Raw genomic sequence first — 23972 nt, 5'->3', positions numbered from 1 at the left:
TTGGGGCAAGCGGGGAGGGAGTGCAGAGCTTCTGGCGCTCATTTTGCTGACTGGGCAGGGAAGGGAAGGGGTCTGCCAGCAGCACGTTGCCAGCTGTGCCCCATGAAGGCTGCTCTGTGCTGGAGCCAGGACCGAAGGCTGCTAGCCTTGGGGGCAGGGGGGAGCGGTGCTGTGTGTTGTTCAGGCCGCCCTTCAGCCCGCTTCGAGCTGCAGTCGCGTGAGGGGGCTTGGACTGCAGACACATCCAGTGGAGGTTGCCAGGCACGCGGCGGGCGTGCTGCCCGGAAAAGAAGGGGTCTGCATCCCAGTTCTGGATAGTTGGGGGAGTCAGCTTGACCTCTGGAGGCCTCTGCGCAGCCCTGCCATCTGCTCAAATCTTCCATGCTTGCTGCTTTGCCCATCTGCCTCTCTGCCGGGGTCCACACCTTGCAAATCTTTCAAGAGAGGTTCACACAAACCGTCTGTTCACGTGCTGAACTCAACCTGGGTTGATTCCCCCCGCCCCCAGAAAAAGGGTTAACTTTTAAGTTTTTGACCTGGTCTTCTGAAGGGTTCGGTGTGTCCCAAGTAATGACTCCCTCCATCCTGAATAATCTTCAGAACATGGCTCGGGGTGACTGAGCTCTTGGGAAAACCTAAGAAGAGCCCTGGAGATGGATCAGTCTCAAGCCGTGTCCAGCATCTGCTGCTGCCCAGGTCCCCCCACAGGAGGCCCAGCAGCAGGAGGCGAAGGCAAGAGACCACCCCGCTGCCATTTTAAATGCCCGCAGTGGCCTAGCGGTTTCATCACTCCAGGCCCTTCTGGGAAATTGAAATGGTGGCTTACAGATTCAGCTGGGTGGCTAGGGCAGGTGTCAGCTAAGAGTCCAGCCAGGACACTGCATGATGCTGGTGATCGACCTCCCCATTCATGCCCACTGAGATATGAGTAGGTTGGGGGGAGGGGGAGCATGTGTGTGTCTATGCACCCCCTGACCCAGCATCACACATGGCCTTTGTGCCCAGCCCGTATAACCGTTTTTCCTCTGGATTTCCTCATGTAACTCATCCTCCCTGTCCTGGGCCCATGGTGAGAGCACGAGGCTGACATTTTCATCTGGTATGGCCAGGACCACCTGGAGTTGTTGCCATGGAAATGGGCATTTCCACGATGGGGGCTCACGCCCGCTTGTCCATTATGGGCACCTTGGTCCCGGGGTAAAGAGGAAGAGGCAGTGGTGCCTGATTTCTGTGGAGACTCCCATCAACAGGGATGGGGACTTCCCTTTCTCACCCTGTTTGGCACCTTACCACCATCTTGTTTTTTTAAAAAAACAACAACAAAGAACTGGAGCAAAACTGCGTGCAGCTGCTTGCATCTTTTCATTGTGTGAATTCTGGTATCCACTCTAAATCTGCTAACTTTCCAGCATGGCCTGTTGGGGATTCACCCAGGATGCATTCCATGTGGAATCAGTTAACCAGACACCCACCTCCACCCAGTAAGCTGTGCAGCCCTATTCCAACATTGCCTTTACACCTGAATCTAAGCATCTTTCCTAAAAGGAAAAGAGGTCAAGCTCAGCAGAAATTCTGTTCCTGACCTCAGAATTGCAATCCATTTTTCATGTTTGTCAGCACCTCCCAGGATCTTACAGACGCTTCTCCCCCCCCCCAAAAAAAGCAAACTGTCTCCTACTTGTGTACATTTAAGGCTCCTGTAATGGCTGTGTGGAGCTGACTCCCAGATCTTACATCCGACAAAGCAGACCGTTCTCTATGAAAGCTAAGTGTGCTGCAGACCAATTAAGGGCACAATCCTGTGCATGTTTAGACAGAAAAAAATGCTACATCTCCCAGCATTCTCCAGCCAGCATAGGATTGTGCCCCAAGTCTCTTAGGAGATGCACTAGTTGGGTAGCCAATCCTAAATATCTGCTGCTGCAGAATGAGACACACCCCTTTCCCAGTGATTTTGTTTCGGACGGGAGTTGCTGCGGTGATGGCCACCACATGGCTTGGCAAGGTCAGACCTGAGTAGAAAGTGATTTACGACTGGGGATGGAGTGGATCATGCATCATCACCCTCCTTCTGCCTTTCCAACTCCTGCTCTGAGTTAAGAGTGTGGCGGAATTTGGCTCCCTTTTCTCCAGGAGCTAAGAGGTTAATGGGTCCTTCTCCCCGGCTCAAGTGGCAGGCAGACTCCACAGCCCCTGACCTTTCCCAGCGGCTTTTCATGCCAAAGTTCAGGCGCACGTGGAACAGGTGGGAGACCAGAAGGGGCCTTTGTTCTGGGAGCCCGCCGAGGGCCGTTTTGCGCTGGTGGCACGCAGTGTTCCCAGCCCAGCAAGGGAAGGATCATGGGAACAGCGAGCTGTTTGCTTTGTAGCTCGCCTGCTGGCTGACCCAAGAGCCTCCGTGCTTGGGAGGGGAGTCAGGGCTAGGCCCTGTCCGGGCCAGAAGGCTTTCAGGTCCAAGGCACAGCTATTTTGCTTGCTCCAGCAGGACGGGGGTCGTGCTGCTGTGGTTTTGAAGGGGGAAGTCAAGCTGCAGAGAGCGGACAGCCACCACAGAGATCCACGTGCGATGGGGCAGGCCTTCAGAGGCGCTGGAGGGACTTTGGCCTCTTCCAGCTAGCACCAGGAGGGAGGGGCAGGGAGTAGCGGCAGGATCAGGGCCTCTCTGAAGTGGAGTACCTCAGCAGGGATCCCACAGATCATCAAGTCTAACTCCTTGCCCTAAGAAAGGGTATCCCGTGCTACTTGAACCATCCCAAACAGGTGCCTGGCTAAGCTTTTTCTTGAAAGCTTCCAAGGAGGGCTAGTGCTTCATTTATGTCTGTTACCTTGCTGTTGAGAGTGAGCGTGCAGCATAGTTTATTTTACTTTTAATGGATTTTTAAACCTCCTTTCAGCCAAAATTATAGCATAGTGGCTGAGAGAGGGGCTCATCTATGCAGAAGCTGCTGTTCCCATGGGGCCCAGAGGAGGACCCTGCCTCTGCCACAAACTCATTTGGTGGTCCTAGGCAAGCCACCCACTCTCAGCTTCAGCCCACACCCCACCTGCCATATGGGGATGACGGCGCTGACCTACCTTAAGGGCTGTTTGGAAGGATTAAAACAATACAATAAGCATTTAAACTTTATATAGCTCTATATGCATGCTAGTATTGCCTGTTGCTTCTTACCACGCCCTCAGTAGACAAGGAGGACAGAATTTCCCTGTCTCTTCTCTGACTCCCTTTTAACTATCTCATAACAGTCACTATGTTCTCCTTCAACCCTCTCTTCACTATCCAGTTCTCTCAGGCTTCCCACATCGGATTTGTCAGCAGCCCTCAATCATCTTTGTGGCTCTTTTTCCAGTCCTTTTCAAGCTGCCAACATTCTGCTTGAACTATAGTGTTCTGAAATTAATGCCAGACTTGAGATGGATGTTTTTGCTGCTTCAAGAAATGGGCCATGTACTCCTAACTCTTTGAAATGATACTCTTGCTGATGCCATTTGAAATTATGTTGGCCATATTTGCTGCAGCATCATAATGCTGGCTCAATACCATTTTGTTAACCAGATAGGCCAGCCCATTCCCTCTCCCCCACCTTAGGTGCTATCAACTGACATACATCATGTGTCTAATAATGGTGTCTGGCTGCACGGACCTCACATGCAGCTGGTGTGTTTCATTGTAGTACAGTGTGTGTATGCACATACCTATCATAAGGACGTGTAGTGCTTGGGATAATAGTTGATTCTGGCTAGTGGGAGGAAATGCATGAGCCATGGGAAGTGAAAAGAAAATACAGAGGTGTGGCGGGGCCAGTTGGAGGGGCTTTGTTGGTCTGATGTGGCGGCACGTGGCCTGCCATGAGGAAGCATGCTGCTGCTTACAGGCCCATTATGGTCTGCCTGATGCCCACTGTACCTGTGCCCACAGCTCTTATTAGCCGGTTGAGAAGTATGTTCAAAAGTGGGTCAGACACAAGTGGCAATTTGATATGGAGGGTGACCACACTGCCTTGATTCTGCTCAGGAGAACGTGAGCAAGGGTGCACAGCTACGCAAGCACCCGTGCTCGAATTCTCACGGCATCCCTTGATTGCATCCCCCTCTCTCCCCCCCAACCCCAGGCTGAGTCCAGACGAGTGTCGGTTCCCCGTGTGCTGTCCAGTTGGCCCGCCCAGGCCATGCTGCTCTTGCGTGCCTGCGTTTGCTCCATCCTGCAAAGCCCCCTCTGCCAGCAAAGAGCCCAGCCCTGGAGTTTGCTCTTCATATCTGCCGCCTGGAATCGCATCCAGCCCCCTCGTGCTCCCACCCCCTTCCCCAGCCGCCGCAGAGTTTTTACGAGCGCTTGGCTTTTGACATTATTTTTAGGAATTTCTCTAGCTTGTGGCCGGGCCTCCAGGGAGGGGGGCGGGGGGGAAACGGTTTTCCTTCCTCCCAGGCAGGCAGGAGCTGCTGGCTGCTTTGGCTGCTGCTCGGCTCGTTAACAGAGCAGTTGCTGTTCGGCAGCTGCCAGAGCCTCCCGTCACCGTAGGCAAGGGGCTCCGGCTGGGTGCAGTGGGGCGGCCGAGGGGAGGGTGTGGGCTGGGGGCTTTGGTGGGGACCGAAATGGGGGGGATTCAGTGGGGGTGCTCTCGAGCTCCAGTCGCAGCCCGCATTAAGAACAGCCCCCCTTCTTTCCCTTTTCCTTTTCCCAGAGTTTTTGTGATCTGGCAGCGGCAAGGCCATGGGGAGCAACAGAGGCAGACGCCGAAGCAGCAGCAGGACTTGAAGGTACGCTGCCGGGGCTCTCGAGCGCGGCATCGCTCTGGACGGTCGGGGCGGGAGGGAGCCTGCCGGCGGGAGTCTGGGAGCTGTGCTCCTGTTCGCTGGCATCGTGCGCGAGACGCCGGAGCAGACGTTCCACAGGTCGGAATTGGCGCAAGCGCTGCTCGTCAAACTGGGTGCCTCCACCACGCGTGTCCGTATCAGCAGGACGTGCCCGAGGTGCCCCTCGCTTTCGGAATGCTGAACTGCGGGTTCCAGGAGAATTAGTGGAGGTGCTGCAGAGGCAGCCCAGCATCGCTGAGTCATAGTCCACTGAGTCAGAACTCCAAGCCCCCTGAGTCAGTGGGCTGCCCCTCGTGGCGGACGCCTGTGTCTGTGAGTCAGAGTGTTGGTAAACGTGAGCCCAGTTCAAAGAGCGTGGAGGTGGCGTATGAGGCATACAGCTCTTTATCGCTTTTTGCATTTTGTGTTTTTCTCCCAGTGGGAGGGGTAATTACAACTGTAGTAGTTTACTGTTTGTTTGTTTGTTTGTTTGTTTGCTTATTTATTTAATGTATGTGTATCCCACTTTTAGGGTAAAACCCATACAAGATGCCTTACAGCATTTAATATGTAAAACAATAAAATACTAAAAACGCTACTAGTTTGATACTTTAGTACTGTCCCATTGATCCTGAAAAGGTTTACTTCCAAATTTATGACTGGTCGAATGTAACCCTTCATATGCTGTGGCAGTGGTGGGGAATGCTGCTTCAGTGCTTCAGTAGTCCCTTTACTACTTGTAGGAGTTAGTCTAAACTTACCCGCTGAGTTCCTCTAGCTCTGTTCTGGTAAAACGAAGCCAGACCTGTTAGCAGTGACAGTAGCAGTAGCAGACTGTGTCTCACCCAGATCTCCAAGGTCAACCAAAAGCAACCTTTTAATAGTAGTATAAACCACGTGGGTGTGTAGAGAGATTCCTGGTGTGTGCTCTGCATCTATGGAATGCTCTCCCTTGGAGATTGATCAAAACCCAGCATTTTTATCTTTTCAAAATGATGTAAGATCTCCTTGTGGTGGAATCTGGGACTCTGGATAAACAGAGAAAAGGTTGGGGCCAGCCGGTCAAGAGACCAATTCAATGTTATCTGATGAGTTAGATTTTTAAACAGACATTTTGTGTGTTTTATCTATTGGCTGCCCTGAGTGATTGAATTACTCCTCTTTTATTAGCCAACCAGGTTATTTTCGGTTCATTTCTGATTGTTCAGTTACTGTGGGCAATCCCCCTGGAGTCAGTGAGTCAGAGAGAATGGCTCCTGGTTTTGCCTTGACATATCTCTGGCTTAGAAACGTCTATCGCTCTGCATTTACCTTGCATTTACTGGTGCTAATTCAGCTCTGCTGCTTTGAAGTTCAATAGAAAGAGCTGGGTATGTTTCTCCTGGAGAAGAGAAGATTAAGGGGAGGTGTGATAGTTGTCTTGAAATATCTGAACGGCTGTCATGCAGAAGATGGAGCAGACTTGTTCTCTGTTACTCCAGAGGGCAGGACTAGAACCAATGGGTGGAAATTGCAGGGAAGTAGATTTTGGCTAAACATTAGGAAAATTTCTTAACAGTCAGCAGCTGTTCAGCAGTGGGACAGTCTGCCTTGGGGGAAGTGATGGGTTTTCCTCTGCTGGAGGTATTTAAGCAGAGGCTGGATGGTCATCGGTCAGGGATGCTGTAGATTCCTGCATCGAGCACGGGGGATCAGACTAGATGACCTCTAAGGTACATTCCAACTCTGCAGTTCTGTGATCATGGGATTGTATAGCAACCTAGATAAGCTGTGTCATGCAGGATTTATTGGGCTGATGAAACTTCTTCTGGATCCTAAGTGAGTGAACTAGTAGCATTCACTTGAGGTATTGTAGTCAAGTACACACTCCAAAGACTTTTGTCGCTCACCGGGCTAGCGTGGTTGAAGGATGGCAGTGGCAGAAAAGGGATGGTGTTGTGGTCAACATGCCTTATGGCCTTTGGGCTTCCCAGCTCCAAGTGAGTCCATCCTCCCCAAGAACCTAGGGAGATGAGGAGCAGAAGCTGGCTGTTGGAATGGCTGAGAGCAATGGGGGGTGCTTTTTCTCCATGCTGCTTCTCTGCCTCTCTGGTTCTGGATTCTTACTGGGCAGTGCTCTTTGGGCAGGTATGGCGGGCACACCCAGCATTAGAGGTGTACCCCACCACCAAGTGGACCTGCAGATGTGGTCGGGGGTGGGCTGTCAGGTCTGCATAGCCCCACCTCTGAAATGGCAACGACGGCCATTGCCTACCCTGGGCGGCTTTTGGAGGCTGCCTCACACACGGCCTATCTTTTTCTTGGCAGGGATCTAAAGGGGAGCCCGGAGGGGTGGGAAGGCAGGAGGGGCCCTGCCCACAGGTAGGAGCGGCAAGCTAAGCCCCCAGCAGACTGCGGTGTCTCTCCCACCACCCCTTTTGATCCCAAATGAGAGAATCCTCATTTGAACACCTACAGTCCTGGAAGTGAACTTGCTTTGAGCCACCCAAGTCAGCACCTCAGTGAGACGGCTTTACCGACAGGGTGACTCTACTTCATTTAGTTGTGAAAATTAGCCAGTCCTGTAGCAAACCAAAATAATAACATCAGTGTAAAATCACAATCAGAGTAGCAACACACACTGTGCTGCCTTCCCCAATCTGGTGCCCCCCAGATGTTTTGGACTACATTTCCCATCTTTTCTTATGTAATAAAAATTAAAATATAATAAATAAATCTCCCAGCATTCCTGACCGTTAGTTAAGTTGGCTGGGGCTGATGGGAGTTGAAGTCCCAAACATCTGGAGGGCACCAGGTTGGGGAAAGCCGGTACAGTGTTTCCCCCCCATCACCTTCTCCCTGATCCATGTGGCTGGGTTGAACCTGGGACGTTTTGCTGGCAAAGCAGTTGCCCTACCACTGAACCATTACAGCCCTCAAGGGGTCAAGTCTCAGGGCTAAGTTCCCAAGAGAGAATTGCCAGGGGGTGAAGCCTGCCTGGAGATGTTTGTCGTTATTCTAAGATATGTGCAGCCTAGCTGTGACTACTCAGGCCTGACAGAGACGCATTCTGCACGTGCTTAGGGGCATGCCTTAAAATGTTATTGCGTACTTTAGGGTTGACTATTTCGCTATGGCTGAATGTTCCTGTACGAAAAAGCCGGAGGGTTGGAGTTTTCAAATATGGATGTCAGCACTGGAATAAAATTCCATTTTAATGAGGTTTTATGTTGTCCCTCTCCATGTTATTGCCTTTCCTGAGCCTTTGGAACAAGGCAGACAATAAACACGTCGTCCAGCTCACCCGGAGCACTCTTCAGTTACCACCGGGAGATCCGGTGCTGGCCAGTGCTTGTGGGGGCACTGCCCTGTTAGGAAGCAAAGAGAAATGTTTTCACAGTCGAGGCCACACTGGGGCCAGCCAGTGGTTGCAGAGCCGCTGAGCTTTGTGGGTAGTGATCTTGGGCCATAGTTCAGTGCAAGGGCACAAGCTTTGATCGCAGAAGATGCCAGGTTGGGTCCCTGGTATCCCCAGCTGAAAAGGGCTCTCGCAGTCCAGAAGAAGGCTGGAAAGACCCTTGCCGGTAGCCTTGGTACAGCCAATGCAAAGGAGTTTGTTGTGATTTAAGTTGGGGAAGGAAGGTGAAATAATTGGTTATGGAGATTCGGTGCCAATATCAATCCCCATTTTAAAATGTTGGCTGTTGACTGAGTCACAGGCCCAGCGGCCAGTTCGGCAATATGGCTTCTGGACTCCTTGGAACACTCAGCTGTTTTGGATAAATCAATATTGCTTCTGAATAGATGCTGTGTATGTGGTGGTGGTGATGCGTGTGGAATGGCTCTGCGTGAATTTCTGAGGAGTTCAGATTGTTTTCAGTTTCCATTCTGAACTCATTTCAGTAATTTCAGTTTTGGTGATTTAAAAATCCAGGACTTTACTGTCTTGTGCAAGGGGTGATTTTGAATCCAGGGCATGATGATGGAAATTTTCAGGACCCCAGAACATTTCCATCATCATGCCCTGAATTCAAAATCACCCCTTGCACAAGACAGTAAAGTCCCGGATTTTCAAATTACCAAAACTGGAATTACTGAACCGAGTTCAGAAATGGGGGCGGTTGGATATTGTTTCCTTCAGTGTACACAGATGAAGTTCATAATTTCTAGTTCTTCGTTCACTGTTTTGCCCTCATGTTCATAGATCCTGGGAGGTGTTCCCTGAAACTCCAAGGCAAGTCTTCCCCAACTTGGTGCCCTCCAGATGTGTTGGGTGCCAGGTTGGGGAAAGCTGCTCGAAGGGCATATCTACAGCACAGACTTAACAGTAGTCGTCCTGACCTCTCAGGGAATCTTTGGAACTGAAGTTCTTGAGTGGAAGCTAAGGATCTCTCACATAACTTAGAGCATCTCGTGAACTAGAGTTCCCAGGATCCTTTGCAGGAACCCATGATGGTTCAAGTGGTATAAAATGAATCTTAAGTTTTGTCGTTCAGATATGCCCTGAGAGCTCATGGATGTGTTGTGCGTGTGCCCTGGAATTCTCTGATGGAGCACCTAAGGACATTTTTGGAAGTGATGCTAAAAATGCTTTTTGGACCGAGAAGTGTGAAGTTGGTTAATGAGGTGCAGGAAGTGGAAGAAAGCCATTTTAAAAATGGAATGTATATGCTAGCTGATGAAGGTTTATTTTTGACTTGAATTACAGTTGTGAGAAATTGGGGGGGGAAACTGGCTTGCATGTGAGATTGGGCTAGGGCAGTGTTGTTCAAACTGTGTTCCTGGGAAGCTTTGAGGCTCCTCCATGAGAAGATCACTAACAGAGGACAAACCTTCCTGAAAGACAGTTTGCCCACCACCGCTGATCCTCCTCTTCGATGCGTAAACACAGGGGAGCGTAGCCCTGGGTGTGCTCCCAGATGTGTTCTCGTTTCACGCAAAGTAACACTGACGCCCAGCAAGGTTGGCTGTCACCCCGCGTGAACGCCCTAGAACACTTCCCAGAGTCCATTGCAACAGTGGTTCCTTGGCAGCCACGTCCACTTGAAAAGGATTCTCGAAACTATAAAGTTTGCAACCCGCTGGGATATGGCATAAATGTTGAAATCGATAGCATTTTGCACCAGTGTTTTCAGTATTGTCTTCTGCCTGTATGAAATTGGGCCACAAAAATTCAAAAATGTTTGCAAAGAAATCTAAACACTTAATGAGAAATACAGACAGGCCTCATGGGTGAGAAGGCTGCAAACTAGACTTTTGCAGGGCTGCAAACTAGACTTTTCTTTCTACATGGATTAAAAACACATGTGGCAGGATGCTTCGGGATGTTGGGCACTGCAGCACTATGCTGGCCAACATGTGACAAGCGGTGTGTGTTTTCTCATGCAACACATTGCTTTCCCACAAGCCATTTGTACCTGTGGCTGCCAGTTTGCATGAGCATTTTCTGACCTTGCAGATAAGTGGAGTTGGGTGGGTGGAGGAGCTGCAGAGATTCTAGTGAATTCACTTTCACCCTGAGGGAGAAGCCTTGTTCACATGACCACATGGGACAGTGTTTGGTGGGGGCAGGGGTGAGTGAGTGCATGTGCGGGGCCCACCCCTTACCTCCAGGCGTTCATTGGGTTTTGACCTATAAAGCTTTGCCCAGCTCGGGACCACAATACCTGATGGAGCACCTCTCCCTAGATGACCTATTCTGGGTCTAGAGACTGAACACCAATGGAGAAGGTGATTGTGGACTCCCCAGAGACATCTGGCTGGCTACTGGTGAAAATGGCATACTGGGCTAGGATGCACCATACCTTTGCCAGAAAGGTGCTGGTTCTCACCTGGGTCCATGCCAGTGGAGTCCCAGTTGCAATCCAAGTTCAAGTATCTGTAATTTTGTATTTGTTGCTTGACACGATGTTGTGTTTTGTTGGATCAGGAGTTAAATATGTTCTTTGTGAGTATGCCCCACGTTTATAATTTCTGCTTTGTATCAGAAGCAGTTTGCAGATTGTGAATTAACCTTGTGATACCTGTTCCAAGATCCTCAAAGGATGGGAAGTTGTGTCCTTATGTTCTTCAGCAGGAGTGCAAGGGACTTTTAGTTTGATGGCTGAATTTTCTTTGAAGGCCCTGCTTATTACACAGTTCTTTTTGCTGAGGCAGATGCAGAGTACTGCACATCGTACAATAAAATTGGCAAGAGCTGGCAACTGTCAAGTACGGAGCCAGGATTCTCAGCTGACAGACGCAGGTGCAGGCATCTTGATTTTTGCAGCCACTGGCTGATACCCCAGGAATGCTCCTGGCTCCAGATAGTTAAATGTAACCCATCTTGGAGCAGTGCACAGGATTGTTTTCTAATCCCCTTGTATTATTGTTGCTCCTTGGATAGGGCTCTCTGTAAAAACAGATGAGGGAGTAAATCCATGTTTGGATTGCAGTGCTTCAGGCTGTAGGTGCGGGCTCATGTGTCAGGATGCTCCTCCTTGGAAGAACATACCTATACGCAGAAAATCAGCATACTTACCAGCTCATCCCTTCTTTGTGAGGACCAGGGCTTAGCCGCACCATGAGCTGTGTGGTTCCTAAGGCGCCTGGCTGAGAATTTTGATCTGTTGCAGCAAGGCACGAAACCCTTGTGTTTGGGGATTTTTGTCTGCCCCTTTTTCTCATGTAAAAACTTTACTGTAGGAAACACAATTGGAGCCCCAGTGCGACAACCTGCTTGCCACGTACCGCATGAAGCTACTCTCGGTCTCTTGCTAACAAGCTTGCCTTTGTTTGTCAGGATGGCTGCACCCTGAGCCACATCAGGCAGGTGGGTTCCGAGGCGTGGGGCATGGTGCCAGGGAGGGTTAAGAGCCATTAGCATGGGGGGGGGGGATTGCAGCTGATCCGTCCAGCCTCACAGAAGGGTGAGCACAGCTGCTGTGGGGCAGTGGATGTTTAAACCTCAGCAATTCACACCTCATTAACAAATTAAGGTGTTATCCCCCCATGGAAAGCCAAGAGTTGGCATCCTGGCTCCATAGGGGGCTTTTCACACACGACAAATTTCCTATATGGAAGTCAGTGAGTGCCACATAGGCAATAGCATGAGACGTGTGTTAAAAGTGTGCTTTTTGCCATGTGGAAGTGACTTTTCTGTAGGCATTTTGTCTTGTGTGAAATGTTGCCTGGGGGACAATCCCCATGGCTTTGTTTCTAATTCATTTCGGGGACAATCCTATGCCTGTTTAGACAGAAAAAAGACCTACACAAAAGTCCTACCTCTCCCAGCATCCCCCAGCCAGCCATGCTGGCTGGGGAATGCTGGGAGAGGTAGGACTTCTTTGTGTCTAAACAGGCATAGGATAGCGCCCTTACTTGTTTTAATTCCTGCTCAAAACATGCATGTGAAAACCATTGCTACAGGAAGCTTGTTACAGGCATCCGTTCATATGGTGAGACAAGGTCTTTCTACCCAGCATTCCAGCAGTGGCCAGCTCACAAGCTGGACAACATGACATGAAGGCAACAGCCTCTATGTCCTCCACATCTGATACTCACAGGTACACTGCCTCTGAACATGGAGGCTCTGTTTAGCTTCTCTGGCTAATCACCTTTGATCGACTTGTCCTCTGCGAATTTGCCTAATCCTTTTTTTAAAAAAAGCTAGTTAAACTCCTGGTTGCCATTGTATCTTGCCACAGCGAATTCAAGAAGTTAACTGGTTTGTGCAGACAACTTCTTGGTTTTGTCATGTCTTACTACAAGTTGGCTTCCTTGGAAAGCCCCAGTTTCTAATGTTGGTGCATAGGCTGCGATTAAGCTCTTCTCCAAGGGTTGTCGTGAAGAAGGAATATAGATCATTGCCCATATTAAATGATTAGCAGTAACTAAGGTTGGCACTCCGGAGCGTTTTGGCACAAGGCAGCTGTCCTGGGGTGAGGCAGCAGGAGTGAAGAGCACGCTGCCCTGGAGCAGGCTCAGGTCTTCCACCCAGAGCAAACCCTCTCCCCTTGGTCCCGAAATGCTGTCTGCCCTGTGGACACTGTCCTCCGCTGTAGGCCCAGGGGCCAGACCTGCATGCAGGGCATCTCAAGGGGGCTTTCCACTCGTCCCTTTCAGCTCCAGGAGCCAAAGCAAGCCTGTCACCCTGCAGTCCAGGCTGTTCCACAGAATGCTCGGCTTCTTCTCTGGAAAGGGAGGGTGGGATAGAATTTCTCCTGGGGAAACCACAGTTTGAAATATGGCAGTACAGAAGGAGCCTGAAGGGGACCTTGTGTGGAGTTCTCCACTGCCAAACCCTTTGGAGCAGTGTGGGATGGGGGCCCTACCCCACTGTAGCTTGGGCTTTTGTTGTTGTTCAGTCGTGTCCAACTCTTCGTGACCCCATGGACCACAGCACACCAGGCCTTCCTGTCCTCTACTCTCTCCCGGAGTGTGCTCAGGTTCATACTCATTGCATCGGTGATGCTATCCAGCCATCTCATCCTCTGCCATCCTGGCAGCTAATGGTGACTGCTAAGCAGTGGGCTAGCCAGGCTGGTTCGGGAGCTGATGCCAGTGCTCCGGAATGGAGCAGGCATTCGGAGAGGTGGGGGAAGAGGTGGTTCTTCAGTTTAAGGAGGGGAACTCCTTGTTTTACTTGATTTCTTTAAATGAGTTATGCTGCTTTCCCCAAACATTGGAAGTGGTTTACATCAACATTATTATTTTTTTAAAAAACCCACATTAAAATAGAAACAACACCAAGAACAGTGTCAGCTCAAGTTTTTGCAGCTGGCTGCCTGGCAAGGGGCAGCTCTGAGCTGCTGCAAGGATGTGTTGGTTGCTTATGGGGGGCCAGCGCTGCCTTGGGACTAGCCTGTCTGAGTGTGTGTGTCTCCTTTCCCACCCCCCACCCCCCTACTCAGCCATGCATTTGCATGTCAGCAGATGCCCTGGAGACAGGAAGGGCCGCCCTTGCTAGAGATTCCTCCAGCTCACTGAAGAAAGGACAAGCATGAAGTGATAACCATGGGGTTATCATGTTTAACCATGGTTAACCATGGGGTTATTTGCTGGCATTTTGCTCTGTCTTCCTTTCACAGAGCCATGAAGAGTAGAAAAGATAGACAATAGCTGTCAAAACCAACATTTCAAAATATGAAAGTTGTAATTAAAAGAGCTGGTTGCCTTTTTAGGTGGTGCAACACTTTGTTTTAGCTCCACTTCTCACATCAGAGTGTTTTCCCTGGGTCATTGTGTTGTGTGGAATAAAAATGTGTGAGCTCTCGGAGCAGGAGTGCAGTTTCTGCACTTTTGCTGTGTCCCAGTCCTCTGAAGAGGTGGAAGTAGTAAAAGAATCCCTCTGAGAACATGCAAAGTTGATTTCTTGCACCACTGACTTACAGCTGGCCCTTGAACCCTCTGGGGTATTCAGAGCCAGCAGTCCTAGGCAGGCATTCAGCTCAGCACCTCTCTTGTTTGGGGCATTCAGTGCAGCCCCTTGTCTTTGGCAGGCTCCTAGAAGGCCCGTTGGAAACTGGAGCTGCAGGTTGGCCTCTCCTTCCCCCTTGCTCTGCCCTGAAAAGCCTGCCCAAGCCCTGGGGCTGCTGCACAATTACAACTCAATGCAATTAAAAAACCCTGTAAAACACCAGCATGGAAACGGTCAATGAGCTAAAGAACAGTCCATTTGTTGTGCTTGGCAGAAATACTTTTATAGAACCATCGTGGCAAGAGGCACCTTCAGTCCACCCCAGCCTTGGTTGGCTGGTGGGGAGAAGGGATGGATCCTGTGCCAATGTAAGAATGCGCCAGATATTCTCCCTTGAACATTCTGAGGGCAGAATGGGGGCCTTGGAGGCAAAATGTTCCTTAATAAAACCCTTAAATCTGCTTTCCCTTGCTGCTGTTCACAGCAGTTAGGTCTTGGCTCCATGCATTGCTTTGCACATTTTCCTCCCATCTTCTCCTTCGCAGAATGATCCCAGCCAATCAGGCATCACTCAGTTAATGTAATGATGTCACAAGGCTACGTAGACAATCATATTTGGCTAAATGTTTGTTTGTTTATTTCTTACATACCACTCAATAGCCAAAGCTTTCTGGGCGGTTCACAAAAATTAAAACCACAAGTACAGCATAAAAACAATATAAAATATAAAGGCCTTAAAACTATAGTATAAAAGCACAACCAGCATAAAACCTAGCAGCAATGCAGAGATTTAAAATACAGTAACAAATTTAAAACACCAAAGCTAAAGGATTAGAATGTTTTATTTTATTTATTTATTTATTTCATTTCTATACCGCCCAATAGCCAAAGCTTTCTGGGCGGTTCACAAAAATTAAATCCAAGCAACACACAATAAAACAATTTAAAATATATAGAACATTAAAACCACAATATAACAATACAACCACAATAAAACCTAGCAGCAGTGCAGGAGTTTAAAATACAGATTTAAAACAGCAAAGATAAAAATTTAGAAAGCTAAAATGCTAAAATGCCTGAGAAAATATAAAGGTCTTCACCTGGCGTCGAAAGGAATACAATGTAGGTGCCAGGCGAACCTCACTAGGGAGCTCATTCCAGAGCCGGGGTGCCACAGCAGAAAAAGCCCTCCTCCTAGTATCCACCCGCCTCACTTCCTTTGGCAGGGGCTCAAGGAGAAGGGCCGCTGACGATGATCTTAGGGTCCGGGCAGGCACATATGGGAGGAGGCGATCCTTCAGGTAACCTGGCCCCAAGCCATTAAGGGCTTTGAATGTTAACACCAGCACTTTGAATCGGGCCCGGAAATGGACTGGCAGCCAGTGCAGCTGGAAAAGTACTGGCATAATATGAGCTCGCAGGCCAGTCGCTGTTAACAGTCTTGCTGCCCTATTTTGGACCAGCTGAAGTTTCCGGACCGTTTTCAAAGGCAGCCCCACGTATAACGCATTGCAGTAATCCAGACGAGAAGTTATCAGAGCATGGATAACTGTAGCCAGGCTATCTCTGTCTAGATAAGGGCGTAGTTGGTATACCAGCCTAAGCTGATAAAAAGTGCTCTGTGCCACTGAGTTCACCTGTGCCTCAAGTGACAGTTCTGGATCCAAGAGCACCCCCAAACTACGAACCTGATCCTTTAGGGGGAGTGCAACCCCCTCCAGAACAGGTTGAATATCACCTAGCCGGGCAGACGAACCACCCACTAACAGTACCTCCGTCTTGTCTGGATTGAGTTTCAGTTTATTAGCCCTCATCCAGTCCATTACCGTGTCCAGGCACTGATTCAGAACAGTCACTGCCTCACCTGGTTTTGACGTAAAAGAGAGGTAGAGCTGGGTGTCATCTGCATATTGATGGCACCTTAGCCCACACCTCCGGATAACCTCCCCCAGCGGTTTCATGTAGATGTTAAACAGCATGGGGGATAAAATAGAGCCCTGTGGAACCCCATGGCACAATTGCCATGGCACAGAGCAATAATCCCCCAGCACCACCTTCTGGAATCGGCCATCCAAGTAGGAGCGGAACCACTATAGTGCAGTGCCTCCTACTCCCAACCCAGACAACCTATCCAGAAGGATACCATGGTCGATGGTATCGAAAGCCACTGAGAGGTCCAGGAGAATCAACAGGGTCGCACTCCCCTTGTCCCTCTCCCGGCAGAGGTCATCCCACAGGGCGACCAAGGCAGTTTCCGTTCCAAAACCAGGCCTGAAGCCCAATTGAAATGGATCTAGATAATTCGTTTCATTCAAGAGTGCCTGGAGCTGTCCTCACCCGCTCAAGCACCTTGCCCAGGAAGGGGATGTTGGCCACTGGCCTATAATTGTTAACATCCTCTGGGTCCAGGTTAGGCTTTTTCAGGAGTGGTCTAATTACTGCCTCTTTTAAAGCGGCAGGCACCACTCCCTCTCTCAAGGAGGAATTTACAACCTCCTGGACCCAGCCGGACAACCCCTCCTTGTTTGATTTAATAAGCCATGAAGGGCAAGGGTCAAGCACACAAGTGGTCGATCAGACTTGGCCAAGCACCTTGTCCGCATCCTCAGGCCTCAGTAACTGAAACTCATCCAATAAAACTGGACCAGACGGTGCTCTGAACGCCTCTACCAATGGAACTGCATTAATGGTGGTGTCCAATTCATGACGAATCTGAGCGACTTTATCCTCGAAGTGCCGTGCAAACTCGTCACAGCATGCTACCGAGGGTTCCACCGTCTCTTTCCCTGGCCCAGAATGTAACAGGCCACGAACCACTCGGAAAAGCTCTGCTGGACGACACTAAGAAGATGCAATGCTGGTGGAAAAGAACTGTCTCTTTGCCACCCTCACCGCCACAGAGTAGGCTCAAAAGTGGGCTCTTACCTGTGTTCGGTCAGACTCAGCACGAGTTTTCCTCCACCTGCGTTCTAGCCGTCTCCCCTCTTGCTTCATTGCCCTCAGCTCAGGTGTATACCAAGGAGCTGGCCGGGCTCTGCTCAGAGGGAGAGGGCGCTTGGGTGCGATCGTGTCAACCGCCCGAGTCATCTCTGCATTCCACAGAGCGACCTGGGCTTCGACAGGAGCACCAGCCATACCAGCAGGAAAATCCCCCAGAGCCCTCTGGAATCCATCGGAATCCATTAATCTCCGGGGGTGGACCATTTTAATAGGTCCCTCACCCTTGCAGAGGGGAAAGGCCGCCAGGAGTCTAAACTTCAGCAGGAAGTGATCTGACCATGACAAAGGGACAGATGTTAATTCCTCCACTTTCAGATCACCATCCTCCTGCCCAGTCGACCATTACTGGCATAATATGAGCTCGCAGGCCAGTCGCTGTTAACAATCTTGCTGCCCTATTTTGGACCAGCTGAAGTTTCCGGACCATTTTCAAAGGCAGGCCCATGTATAACGCATTGCAGTTGTCCAGGCTAGAGGTTATCACATGGATAACTGTAGCTAGGCTATCTCTGTCCAGATAAGGGCGTAGTTGGTATATCAGCCTAAGCTGATAAAAGGTGCTCCGTGCCACCAGGTCCACCTGTGCCTCAAGTGACCATTCTGGGTCCAGGAGCACCCCCAAACTACAAACCTGATCCTTTAGGGGGAGTGCAACCCACTCCAAAACAGGTTGAACATCACCTAGCCAGGCAGACGAACCATCCACTAAAAGTACCTCTGTCTTGTCTGGATTGAGTCTCAGTTTATTGGCCCTCATCCAGTCCATTACCGTGCCCAGGCACTGATTCAGAACAGCCACTGCCTCACCTGGATTTGATGAAGAAGAGAGGTGGAGATTTCATGAAACTACTTCAGAGCAAGGGGAGAAGCATTCTCCCTTCACTCTGTACCATGTGGCCAATCACATTTGCCTGCATGTTGATGTCACAAAGCCAATTCAGAGTGAAGGCAATGCATCCTGCTGCTATGCGGAATGGATGGATACTGCACCCTTGCTTGCAACATGCCTGGAAAATTGCATAAAGTGATGTGTACACATTTTGCAGTAGTGCAAAGCTTAAATGAAAAGCCTCACTCCTTTCAGCTCCACTTTAAGGCACAATCATGGCTGAGATGCAGAGCAGGCTGGCATGAGGGCATTCAGCTGTGGCCTTGCAGGCATCACTCCCAGTGCATCACTCCCAGTGGCCTTGGCTGAATGGTGAGCTGAAAGAACCGTCTCTCTCATTTCCACTCCAAAGCCCTGTGACTTTGCTTCCAAGCCAGGCTGAGATCTGAAATCCACACAGCTCCATCATCTCACCAACAGGTTGCTAAAAGGGCTTTGTGTTAGGTAGCCCACTTCTGCTTTTCTAGTTCTCAGCATGCAAATGCCTTCTTGGCATGCTGCTGCCTCCCAGATGCTTTGCCCAGAAGGAAAAGAAAAAAGATGCCATATCCTGAGTCAGAGCGTTGGTCCGTCTAGCTCCATATTGTCTATACCTATTGGCAGCAGCTCTCCAGGGCTTCAGACAGGAGCCATTCCTAGCCCTACCTGGAGATGCTGCCAGGGATTGAACCTGGGACTGTCTTCATGCAAATCATGTGTCATCCCACTGAACTATGATGATCCCTCCCCAGGTAGAATGAGGTGCGTGCATATCTCTACCTCTGCCGGAGCCTTAGGATATATCTGTCACAGAATTCCAAGAATCAGACACTGGAAGATGCTTCTTGATTCATTTGCTCAAAGCAGCTTTTGTTAGGCAGATGGCCAACTGCCCTTGTCTATTGCTGCAGTTTACTTAGTGGTTGCAACATAAACCTCCATTGGATTAAGGGCTGATTGTTTTTCAAGGAGCCCTATGATACAGCCTGTGGTTTTGTGAATGTAATTTTGTTTTTGAAATGGAAAGATGGCACATTAGGACTTGTCTGCAACTGAGAATTTTTGTTTTTTTGTTTTTTTGCTGGAGTTCATTCCAGGAGTAGAAAGAAATATCTAATTGCCAAACTTTGTAAAGTGGAAAGAGGTTGCAGTTTTTAATGTTAAAAAAATCCCTGTAAAATGTTATAATGAAAACTTGACTGTTTCATCTTACATTTTAAAAAAATATATTGTCAAAATGTTTCCATTTCTTTTCTTCTTTAAAATGTTCACTGCATACAAGGCAAGGACCCAATTTATGCATTTGGACAAAGGCGGATCAGTTAACAAAACGTGTATTGAAAGGTGTAAGCATAAATAATCCAACCCAGCAAAGTATCCTAAAAGAGACAACCTCAATTAATCCTTCCCAGGGTCACCAAGCAGTCACCCTGATGGCTTGGCAAAATTCACAAAGAAACTAGGGTTAATGGCTTGTAGCGTTGGCTCCAGGGGCCACAGACTCAAGCTCTGCAGAAGCTGCCAAGTCCTGGTCTGTGAAGTGAGTTGCAGCTCCATCAGGGCAATCCTCTCAGCTCTTCAAGCAAGCCAGCCAGCGTCCTGCCCAGGCAAGGTCAGCAGTCTCTCTCCCCCCAGCCCCAGAAAGCAAAGCAGTTTATCTCAGCTTTCAAACTCCTAGTTCCTTGTTGCAATAAACAGCACTCTACCCATTTCAGCTCTTCTTGATTCAAAAGTCCTTGGACAAGAACTAGCAACAATGTGATAATTCCCCTTCTTCATCAAGATGCCTTTAGGGGTTAAGCAATCCAGAGTTAACCCAACAACAAACCATGTGCGACTGTTGGGTTAACTCTGGGTTGTTTAACCCCTAAACATCTCAGAGGTCCAGGTTCAGACATCACGATAACAACTCCGAACAGGGCATTCCTGAGTTGTTTCGGGAAGCAGAAGCAGGCGGCAGGCAGTGTGCTTGCTTGCTTGCTCCTGCGCGACCCCGCCAACACTTGGGTTGTTCAACCCTGTGGTTGGGCGTTCTGTTCTGTTCTACCAGCCCACAGGCCATGGCTCAACATAACACAACATTACTTCACATGGTGCAGTCGCCTTTATACTTTTACAAACCCCAAATCTTAAATTTAAAATACGCAAGTTCATTCCCATCAGTCTCTAGATGGCAAGCTTCCAAAGCCCCATCTGTTAAATACGGAACTCCCCCCAGTTTTTTAAATGTGTTTTTGAAATTTTGCATTAGCTTCAGCGCTGCGATTTTCTTGGATAATAAAAGTGAAATCTATCTTTTGAATTTGGGAGAGCCCAATGTTCCCGGAGGGACAATGACCATTTTTTCTCCTTTCTCATGGCAGCATAGAATGATTTCTGAGTCAGATGGCAGATGGGTTGATGAATGAAGCCTCTGCTGAAAGAGGGGCTGGGTTGTTGCTGGGTGGGACGATGTCTGCTTGCAGGTTCCTTCCTGCCATGTAGCTTAGGGATTTGGGCATGGCTCAAAGTTGCGTTGTGCCTCAGGGTGAAGCAGCGTGGCCTGGAATATACCAGGGGAACATGGGGTTCTTGTCAGGAGAGTAACTGGAGAATAGAATTTGGCTGCTGGGGAGGGGAGCTGCCTTTACCCTCTCTGTATCTCAGAGGTAGAACTAGTCCTCAACCCTAATAATACTTCCTCATTCTGTTGGAAAACTGCCCCCAACCAGACAAGTTCCTTAAAGACAGACATAAGTAAGCACGAATCTCCTTGTACAGTAGTTCAACTAAAACAGAGATGGGCAGTACATAAGCTGCATGCACCCCCCACCCATTGTTTTTGAGACCTGTGCCATGTCCCATGCTGCTCAATTTGCACTCACCTTGTTTCCTTGCTAGATCGGCCTCCATGGCGACTTCAGCAGCAAATTTGGTAGCGGCGGCAAATTCAGAGATGTGCAGTGAAGCCCCAGTGGGTTGTGTGTGTGGGGGGGTGTCAGTGCATTCCCTGACCCACGGACGTTGCCCACCTCTGAACTATTTTGCTTTCAAATCTCACAGCAGCCCTTTGAGGCTGTTTAGGCTGAGCAAGAGCTTCTTGGCCAAAGCCAGCGAGCTTCTTGGCCAAGGCCAGCCAGCAAGCGTCTAGCCTAGCGGTGATTTGAACCTGGCTCCCCCATGTCCAAACCCTGTATTCTGGCCAGTGGTTATGGGTTTCATCTCAAAGGCCACAGCTAAAAGTACCAACAGAAAGCAAGACACTGTGTCTCTAGGTTGAATTGGCAAGGCTTTTCCTAGAGTCATGTAGTCCATCTCTTTTCAGTAGTCTGAAAACCTACCCCCCCCCAAACGCCAGTTCTTGGGGGTGCTGCAGAACACATTTAAATTATCTTAAGATGAAGTTCTTCCCACAAAGATGTATTTATTTATATATATATATATATATATATATATATATATATATATAATTTATTTATTTATTAAATTTCTTAATCGCCCACCTGGCTGGTCGCCTGTCCACTCTGGGCAATGTACAGCAGTAAAAACAATCTAAAAGAGTAAAATTAAACATTAAAACATATTCTAAAAATACCCTGTTGTTGTTGTTCAGTCGTGTCCGACTCTTCGTGACCCCATGGACCATAGCACGCCAGGCCTTCCTGTCCTGCGCTCTCTCCCGAAGTGTGCTCAAGTCCATATTCATTGCTTCGGTGATGCTATCTAGCCATCTCATCCTCTGCCGTCCCCTTCTCCTATTGCCTTCAATCTTTCCCAGCATCAGGGTCTTTTCCAGGGAGTTTTCTCTTCGCATTAGGTGGCCAAAATATTAGAGCTTCAGCTTCAGTATCTGTCCTTCCAATGAGCAGTCAGGGTTGATTTCCTTTAGGATGGACTGATTTGACCTCCTTGCAGTCCAGGGGACTCGTAAGAGTCTTCTCCAGCACCACAGTTCGAAAGCATCGATTCTTCAGTGCTCAGCCTTCCTTATAGTCCAGCTCTCACAGCCATACGTTGCTACTGGGAAAACCATAGCTTTGATTAATGAACCTTTGTCAGCAAGGTGATGTCTCTGCTTCTTACTACGCTGTCTAGGTTTGCCATAGCTTTCCTCCCAAGGAGCAAGCGTCTTTTAATTTCATGGCTACAGTCACCGTCTGCGGTGATCTTGGAGCCCAAGAAAATAAAATCTGTCCCTGCTTCCATTTCTTCCCCTTCTATATGTCAGGAAGTGATGGGGCCAAATGCCATGATCTTAGTTTTTTTAATGTTGAGTTTCAAACCAGCTTTTGCACTCTCCACTTTCACCCTCAACAAGAGGCCCTTTAGATCCTCTTCGCTTAATGCCATTAGGGTGGTATCGTCTGCGTATCTGAGGTTGTTGATAATTCTCCCAGCAATCTTAATTCCGACCTGTGATTCATCCAACCTGGCATTTCTCATGATGTACTCTGCGTATAAATTTAATAAGCAGGGCGACAATATACAGCCTTGTCGTACTCTTTTCCCAATTTTGAACCAATTGGTTGTTCCATGTCCGGTTCTTACTGTTGCTTCTTGACCCTTGTACAGGAGACAGGTAAGGTGGTCTGGTACTCCCATTTCTTTCAGAATTTGACACAGTTTGTTGTGATCCACACAATCAAAGGCTTTAGCGTAGTCAATGAAGCAGAAATAGACGTTTTTCTGGAATTCTCTTGCTTTCTCCATGATCCAGTGAACATTGGCGATTTGATCTCTAGTTCCTCTGCCTCTTCGAAACCCAGCTTGTACTTCCGGTAGTTCTCGGTTCACATGCTGCTGAAACCTAGCTTGGAGGATTTTGAGCATCACCTTGCTGGCATGTGAAATGAGCGCAATTGTGTGGTAGTTTGAACACTCTTTGGCATTGCCCTTCTTTGGACTTGGAATGTAAACTGACCTTTTCCAGCCTTGTGGCCACTGTTGAGTGTTCCAAATTTGTTGGCATATTGAGTGCAGCACTTTAACAGCATCATCTTTTAGGATCTTAAATATCTCAGCTGGAATACTGTCATCTCCGCTAGCTTTGTTGTTAGTAATGCTTCCTAATGCCCACTTGACTTCACTCTCGAGGATGTCCGGCTCAAGTTCAGTGACTGCACTATCATGGCTCTCAGGGACATTCAGATCTTTCCTGTATAGTTCTTCTGTGTATTCTTTCCACCTCTTCTTAATCTCATCTGCTTCTGTGAGGTCCCTGCCTTCTTTGTCCTTTATCATGCCAGTCTTTGCACAAAACGTTCCCTTGAGATCTCTGATTTTCTTGAAGAGATCTCTAGTCTTTCCCATTCTATTGTTTTCTTCTATTTCTTTTCATTGTTCATTTAAGAAGGCCTTTTTGTCTCTCCTTGCTATTCTCTGGAAATCTGCATTCAGTTGGGTATACCTTCCCCTTTCTCCCTTGCTTTTCGCTTCCCTTCTTTCGTGAGCTACTTGTAAAGCCTCATCAGACAGCCACTTTGATTTCTGGCATTTCTTTTTCTTTGGGATGGATTGAGTTGCTGCCTCCTGAACAATGTTACCGACCTCCATCCATAGTTCCTCAGGCACTCTGTCTATCAGGTCTAATCCCTGAAATCTATTCCTCACCTCCACTGTATATTCATAAGGGATATGATTTAGGTCATACCTGAATGGTTTAGTGCTTTTCCCTACGTTCTTCAATTTCAGCCGAAATTTTGCGATAAGAAGCTCATGATCTGAGCCACAGTCAGCTCCAGGTCTTGTTTTTACTGACTGTATAGAGCTTCTCCATCTTTGGCTGCAAAATACATAATCAATCTGATTTCGATATTGACCATCTGGTGATGTCCATGTGTAGAGTCGCCTCTTGTGCTGTTGGAAAAGAGTGTTTGCTATGATCAGCGTGTTCTCTTGGCAAAACTCTATTAGCCTTTGTCCTGCTTCATTTTGTACACCAAGGCCATGCTTGCTTGT

At 48.6% G+C, this 23972-nt stretch overlaps 1 protein-coding gene across 12 annotated transcripts in view; it reads left to right on the top strand.

The window, feature by feature from the left end:
• The window catches only part of IL11RA (interleukin 11 receptor subunit alpha), a 161510-nt gene that overhangs the window by 76878 nt on the left and 60660 nt on the right, over nt 1-23972 (top strand). For 7 of the 12 annotated variants that reach the window (XM_084832773.1, XM_084832770.1, XM_084832767.1 and 4 more), the window contains exon 2: nt 4680-4755. Coding sequence is in view for 5 of the 12 variants with exons in the window: in XM_084832767.1 (XP_084688893.1) it covers nt 4680-4755 (76 nt within the window). In the remaining 7 variants the exon portion in view is untranslated. Of the gene's footprint in view, nt 1-1950; nt 2246-2321; nt 2761-4679; nt 4756-23972 lie in introns of those variants that run through there. The other 5 variants (XM_084832764.1, XM_084832774.1, XM_084832769.1 and 2 more) reach the window with 5 other exon arrangements.

Source organism: Heloderma suspectum, chromosome 2 (assembly GCF_057233095.1).
Source record: "Heloderma suspectum isolate Gila_16-S chromosome 2, 16-S_ref, whole genome shotgun sequence".
Lineage (NCBI taxonomy): Eukaryota > Metazoa > Chordata > Lepidosauria > Squamata > Helodermatidae > Heloderma > Heloderma suspectum.
The sequence above is the reverse complement of the archived record's forward strand: the minus strand, read 5'-3'. Positions and strand labels throughout refer to the sequence as shown.